Below are 7,818 nucleotides of genomic sequence, written 5' to 3' on the forward strand. Positions count from 1 at the left end.
TCCGCCAGATCCTGCAAACTGTAGCTCAAAATGAATAAACACACAGTCTTGCCACGTTGGTTTGGACTTTTGAAGCAAACACAAAAGACAAATGTAACACAGTGCAATGTGCATGCTAGTTAGCTAATGGGTGATTTGTCCTAGCTAATTAGCCTGTCAGCCATTAGAAAATAATGGCTTTGTCAAAAGAAGCCCCCAGTGACACCACAAGCACCATAACCTTTTCTAAAGTGCTTAACAGGTTGAAGTTTATTGGGATATCTTGTCCTGGAGGCAGAACTTAGCGACTTCCGCTAGATGGGCCAGCTGCAAAGGGAAAATTGGCTATATTGTAAGAATGTATGACAACAGAAGTTCACTTTTTGGGCTTAATTTAAGGTCAGGGTTAGGTATTAGGGTTACCAATGTGGTTAAGGTTAGGGTTAAGGTTAGGGTTAAAGTTAGGTTTAAAATCAGAGTGTATGACTTAGTAGCTGTGCCAGCTAGTGACCACTCTGCAGAGCTGCCTCCAGAACAAGATTCATGATGAAAAACAGTAACCTGCAAGAGGTTAGGGAAAGTTGGTCATTTTTTTCAGTGACTATTTACAAAGAACACACAAAGTTCTACATAGAATATACGTATATTGCCCAAGCCCTCCTCCCTATCTTGTTTTGTTCCAGTAAACAACCATTACTCTGTACCGCAATTATCCATACAAAGGCTATAAAAAGGGACAAAACCTTTTGCAATGTTTCATTAGACCTACATTTACACAGCTCAAACGTGGAACAAAGCAGAGGTAGAAGTGGAGGAGGGTGTTGTTGATGACTCACCAATCATGTGAATGGAAGTCCTTCCAGGCCGTGTCACATGGTGCTGCTGTAGCTGTATGGTCTCATAGAAGGTGGCCCGGCAGAGCTGGATGGTCGTCCCACTGACCCAGAGGACCAGGCAAAGCAGCCAGGACATGACAGCACACATCTGCTATAGCGGGGGGGGGGGGGGGGGGGGGGACACAGTCAATGTCATAGGTCATCATGTCACACACAGAAACACACACGCAAGCACAGATGCACTCATGACCAAATGAAAGCACACACACGCGCACACACACACACACACAGAAACACACAGAGAAAACCATGTCCTGGCACATTGACCCAATGAACTTCCACATAAATCTCATAATAAACAGTGTATCATTCAGCGTGATAATCAACTGCTCATTTGTGATCTTTTTATTCCTATCCTATTTTGTCCATGAGCCACAGCGCAGCAGCAAATGTGGAATGGTCCCTGGAGACTTATTCTATGCAGCTGAGATTTCCCCTGATAGGCTGAATCCCCCTCTTCAACTCCTGACTATCTCTTCTTGCCTGCCTTTAAACCAAAATTAGAAATAAAAAAGATGATTTCTCTCCTGGTTCGCAGGCAGTTAGCTGCCAACTCTTTTCTATGGGTGTCTTTTGGATGTCACAAGGCTGTGAAAGTGACAGAACCATAATGGGAATCAACAATCATGTAATGTCTGTCACAAAGCTGTTTAGATAAGGGGGCTTCAAGACACATACAGATCCCAGGTTAAGGTTAGGGTTGGGTTGAGAATGATTCAATATTTTAAATAATTGCCTCTGTAAAAATATATTGACATCAACAAACGTTGTGGTGATAGCATTCAATTGTGATTGTATTCAATAGATTACAAAATTATTCATTTTTAGTGAAGCTTGTGAAAGAGAAAATAGCTTTTGGGCAGGTGCCTTTGTCATGTAATTAGATTTTTTATTAGATTCAGTTTCAGTGTTGTTTTTTTCTCAGTTATAATCTAAATAATTACCACTGTCAACATATCTTTACATCAACAAACTAGAGGTGTTGCCTGCAAGCAGTGTTTCTGTTCAACAAATTACAAAATGTGAATTTTTTTAAGGAGCATGTCAAAGGAAAATGTGCTTTTATGCAGGTGTCTTTAATAGGTAATGAGATTTTGTATTAGATTAGGTTTTAGATATTTTTTTGAATGTAGCTTACTGTGTCTGTGTGAAATCTGAGTAGAGTGTGCTTCCGCCTTGGATTGGCTTTCAATGATAGTGCTTCAGAGAAAAAAACATGTAGCTGGCCTTTTGTTATTCATTCCACATATCCTACAGTATAGATATAGGATCTTCATTTGAGCCAGTTTGCTACAGCAATAAATAATTCCTGCAGTAACAGGAAATTGAATTATTATGTGGATTATAATTAATGAACATTTTTGTAGGGGTTGATACATTTTTCGTAAGGGAAAATCAAGACTGAAATGTCTAAGTCCAAATTAAAAATTTCATAAGCCTTTTTAAACCTTAAATACATTACAAGTGTTACATTTCCTACATTGCAGGAGAAACTCTCCTGCAACAGGGTGATCACATTATGATCCTATCGTAGTTCAGCCTAGATATTAAAGTCTCTGTTTTCCCTGTTTAAAGGACCGTACGTCTGTAAAAAGGTGTGATAGTCTGCAAAACACATAACATGTATTTTCTTTCTAATGCACTATCGATGTTCTCATGTGTGTTTATGTACAGTAAAGTACTGTACATAACATAATTGGCCCAGAAAATTTCCAAAAACTGTCAGTACATTTGATAGTTCAATACATTATGTATTTCAACAGACTGGATGTAACCTTTGGAATAAATCAGCCTTGGGATAAAAGAGGAACATGAAATCCACAAGATTATGCAAACAGTAAATATTGTAAAAGTAATGTTACTACAAATGCAAGCAAAAGTATGTCATAAAAACAGAGCACAGTACTTTTAAGGAATTTGCTTAACGCATGACTACGTACAAACTCACTTAAATCTCAGTGATGCAGATTTTATGAAACTGTCTCCATATTTGTTCATGTAAAGTCCCTTGGGTACAGTTTTATTTCTACTTCCATCGAAACACTAAACAGCTCTCCTCCTTTATACAGTAAATATCCTACCTGAGTAAAGATCCTGGTAATCCTGGCAGAGTAAATAATTATTCTATCACATTATCTTAAATCCATCCATCCCGAAGCTGATGTGAATCCCCCCACAACTTTATCCTTGATTTAGGTGTAGAGACTCCCAAACTCCTCTGATACTTCACGGCTTGCCCTTCTTCACTTTGTCTGAGGACGACCAACAGCAATGAGCACAGAGACTGAAACAGATTTAGAGCCTTGCCATTTCCTCCTTTGAAATATCACTGTATTCCCTCGAGGAGACCCTGGCACTGACACAGAATAGATTTGCCTCTTTGCGTTTACAGGCACATACAGAGTGATCCTTAATTAACTGCTGTAGAATCTCCCCTCTCGCTCTCTCTTTCTCTCTTTCTCTTTCTCTCTCGCTCTGTCCGTCTGCGTCCTCCTCCCATTGACAGGCAGTCTCTGAACACACGTTCTAGCTCTGTCCCCCTCAGCGAGCACTAAGTAATGACTGTTCCTCTTCAGCCTGCCTGAGTGTAAAGACTATCAGGTCTTAAAGCAAGATTGCCCCAGTATCACACTGAAACGGCAAGGTACCTTATGGTCAGTCCTGATTATCAGCCTCCTACCATTGGAAATCAACACGGGTGGTCTCACATAGGAACACCCACTTAAGAACACCTATAGACACTTACATAGATTATATTTACCTAGTACATCTTACACAGATTTTTTGATGCACTTCTCCCCACAGCATAACATGGTAATATGACACACAAGTGGGTGCAATCAAACCAGGCTACATTTCATATAGGGCAATTCCATGCAAAGAGAGTGATGCTGAGACTCAGATTTTCACTTTAAAATGTATGTAAAAAAAATTAAAACAATGATTGAAAAGTTGAACAAACCATAAAACTCTATGCACATGGGCAACTTTTGACAATTTCCACTGAATATTTTGCCAAAACACATTTACTTGAAGAACGGTGCAGATGCAATGTTGTGCTGTGCCGGTTTGTGCTGTTGTTGTGCCGTCATTTTGTCACCAAACTTTGCATCTGCATAGAGTTGGCTGTTTTGTTTAACTTTGTAATCATTGGTTTTTGTCTGGCATGCATTTTGTGAAAAATCTAAGTCTCAGTATCACTCTGTTACCATCTAATTGCCCTGTACATTTCATATGCTTGATCCTCTTCATGGTGACTGCAGATAATATATATTCATAACCAAATCGCCACCCATTAGAAATAAGAAGTTTAAAGAAGAGAGCTGAAATCAACCTTCTGGTGAAGGATCATTAACCATAGGCTGTTCATAAACTGGACGGCTGAGAGGGATATTCAAATAGTCAAGTTCATCAGTCACGTGATGGTTTAATGGCTACCATAGGAAATAAGGGAGAGGTAAGTGCCATTACAGGGAGTAAGTCAGCCCTGATCAGTATGTGTGGAAGACAGTAAGGCCGAGAGAGGCTGTCCTCCCTCCTCGATACCCACGGTATGACTGAAAGCCAGCTCCACTCCTCCACTGCATTGTTTCTAAGCTTTATCGCTGGTATACAGAACACGCCCCCGGCCCTGAAATCACACTGCTCTAAAAGTGGTGAAAACATTTTCAGCTTGATTGGAAAGGTGAGGTTCATTCCCATGGAGGCCAAGGAGTGAATAAAAACTTGGAACAAGAGGAGAAAGTGTGACACACTCCTCTCGGGGGTTATGGGCATAATGTCACTTTGAATGAGCGTCTCTGCTGAGAGGCTATGTAATAATCAACACTCTGATGGGGATGGAGGAGACACGATGTGAAGAACAGGATAACAGAGAAACAAACAGAGACAACTTGAATATCTTGGAGCAGAATCAGAGTTAGACAATCATTCCCAGCCTCAGACATCTTCAGCATGCAGCCCACAACAGGGCTCTTTTAACATTGAATGAATGAGATTTGTCTTTGACAGCGTTAGGAGCGAACGATATGCTTCAAAGCTCCATTGGATTAAGCTACTTTGTCAAAGCAGTGCAAAAATGCAAGGATCTCATTGAAAAACAATAAGTCCTGGCATCAACCAAGCACACGTTAAGTCAAAGCTGAATGCTCAGTCCCAGGCTAGTAAATTCTCTAGTATCTGAGGGACTATTATTTTTCTTTATTGTGACAATATGACTTATATGACTATATCTTTATGATATACAGGTAACTGCCAAAATAAAGGAAACACCAACATAACATTCCAGAACAGCTTAAATGCATCTTGGCATAGATTTTACAAGGCTCTGGAACTCTATTGGAGGGATGTGACACCCCTCTTCCATAATTTGGGGGTGGTAAACAGTCTCAGGCACCGCTGCAGAATTTCTCATAAGTGTTGAATTGGGTTGAGATCTGGTGACTGAGACACACACACACACACATTTTAAACCCCCTATGCGCCTATGAGAACCCTCTTGCAAAGTCACTGAGATCTCTTCTTCTAGCCATGATAGCCAAAATAATGGGCAACTGGGCATTTTTATACATGACCTTAAGCATGATGGGATGTTAATTGCTTAATTAACTCAGGAACCACACCTGTGTTGAAGCACCTGCCTTCATTATACTTTGTATCTCTCATTTACTCAAGTGTTTCCATTATTTTGTCAGTTACCTCTATCTCAAAACCTCTCCGTGAGATGGTGGCAGTAATGCACGTGGGTCTGAACCTACTACAAAGAGTTCATAGTGGGAAAGCTTGATACCTTTACACTGAAATAAAAACTTTAACGATTGTAAATCTTCACACCATTAAATGTATTGCTATTCCACATGTGTAGCTCAGTGAGGGGCATAGCCGTGACTGAACAGCTCCTATTTCAGCACCATAGACAGGTCTACTCACTACAGCACTATCAAGATGCTCAAGTTTAGTTCTATGGACAGCTCTGTTCACTGCATCACAGTGAAGGAACCCAATTTCAGCAACCTGGACAGCTACATCCCCAATCACTACAGCACCATGCTGGCAAAGGACAGCGCCTTGTCACTCAACATACCTGTATAGCATTAATAATCAACACACCTGCAAGGCATTCTCTAATCAACACAGTGGCATGAAGGTTCCACACCAGTGGTGCAGTTGGAAGGACACAACCACAGCGTGCCAGCAGACCCACTAATTGTGTTTTAGGTCCCTCTCTGTAGGTTCCTCAGAAGGATAACTTATTTTAACACTTCCGGAGAAGCCAAGACGTTGCCTTAGTAAGGGAAGCCAAAAGGGTAGGATCTTCAGCCACCACTTGCCTGAGGGCTCTGTGAACTAGTATTTTTTAGTCTTTGTTGTGTGCTTTACTCAATGTCACCTGTGTATTCAGGCACACCCAACTTTTCCCAACCTCATGGTGTGTGTTTTGTTTTTGCAACAGGAATGGGCATTAATTTCTCTGTCTTTCCCAAGACAGATGGAGGGGTTCGATTAATCCTGCCCCGGGTACCCGTGTAGGCGCGTTTGCATCAGCTGAAAGTTGATTGCATTCGATTTGGAACCGGGCTGCCTCCCGTGTGTGAAACAGGTCCCCCATTCAAAGCCCAAGGTGAGGTCCGCTCAAAACAGAAGTGATGCAATTAAGTACGATTAGGATTCAATGTTTTCCCATGCAAAATGCTTTATCTTCCTTCCCAATGTAAAATATAGTTAGAAAATGTAAACATTTATTTTATGGAAAGAGATGTTTCTGGACAATGCACCATACTGCCTTGTTGACAAAATGACAGATTGGCACAGATTACTGTTCCATTTGAGTAGGGAGCTCCACCCTCCCTGCTTTCGCCCAATGATGTAACAGGCCATAGACCGGTTCCCCGCGGCTTAGCATAATCGAATCTGCCCATGGAGACAGACAGATACGGATTCAGAGACAAAAACAGAGATGGAGACAGACACCAAGATGGACACAGACGTTTGCAGTCTTGAGCTGTGAATGTGCCGGCCACCCTACCAGGCTCTGCTGTTCATAATCTAATTATAATTTCCTCAACTGACATTAATAAAGAGTATCATTTAAAAGCCGTTTTAATGCTGAGAAAACACTCAAGACTTTTTAAAGAGGGGGAAAAGCCTTTCCTTTATTGTTTGGTCTAAATGCATTTTCTCAGAGGCATATCAATCACCAGTGCCAATAAACCACACTGGGAAGACAGCATGAGACAATGAGTGATCTTTTCAACTTCCAATCATTAGCATTTTCATTGAGTGATTCTGTTTTAAGCAGCAATCGTGGCTTGTTTCTTTTAGAGGTCAATGGTAAACAGTTAGGGGCTGGTCCATCTGCATGAGCCCTCTTGCGGGTTCAGCCAAGTAAGAAATATGATTATCTTTAAAGGGAGACCTAGTCTAAAAGTCTGAAAGCCAAGGCCTTGTATCTTATATTGTGGTGCGCTAATGTTGGGTAGGATCCCATCAAACCACTATTAGAATAACTGGTCTCGATCTGAGGAAGCTGGGTATTTTTAAATGTACTGCCTTCTCGTGTTTAATGGAAATTGAGTATGGCCACATTTTACACCTGATGATCTTAACATTTAATAGATTTTTGTTATGGATGACAGTGAGACACAGTTGTAATCTTTCCCCCAGCAAACACTTCATTAACTTACCAGGCACAAACTTCACTATTCTCCCCCCGACGTGATTTCAGTTGGAAACTGAGACACAGAAGTTTAAAGGGGAACTGCACCTGCTGATTTGGCCTTGTTTTTTGGCTTGCTCCTCAAGAAATGCTCGTGGCCATGACAGAAACCAAACGTGAGTTGGCTTGGAGGTGATATGATGTGGGTGTTTCTTGGGTGTGTCCTTGCCACCACCAAGACACACCCATCTGTCAGAACCTTGCCCGCAGCTGTTTTCCCGCACTCAA

The 7,818-nt window shown here is 41.2% G+C and overlaps 1 protein-coding gene across 2 annotated transcripts in view; it reads right to left on the reverse strand.

Annotated features, from left to right (window-relative positions):
• LOC139557460 (chemokine-like protein TAFA-1) overlaps window positions 1-3,428 on the reverse strand; it is a 43,030-nt gene extending 39,602 nt beyond the window's left edge. The window contains exons 1-2 of one of the 2 annotated variants that reach the window (XM_071372279.1): window positions 2,957-3,428; window positions 816-963 (exon numbers count right to left, since the gene is read on the reverse strand). In XM_071372279.1, coding sequence (XP_071228380.1) covers window positions 816-963 — 148 coding nt within the window. In that variant the 5' untranslated portion in view covers window positions 2,957-3,428. Of the gene's footprint in view, window positions 1-815; window positions 967-2,956 lie in introns of both variants that reach the window. The other variant, XM_071372278.1, reaches the window with a different exon arrangement.
• Between the last annotated feature and the right edge of the window lie 4,390 nt (window positions 3,429-7,818).

This window comes from Salvelinus alpinus, chromosome 28 (genome assembly GCF_045679555.1).
Source record: "Salvelinus alpinus chromosome 28, SLU_Salpinus.1, whole genome shotgun sequence".
NCBI classification, from domain to species: Eukaryota; Metazoa; Chordata; class Actinopteri; order Salmoniformes; family Salmonidae; genus Salvelinus; species Salvelinus alpinus.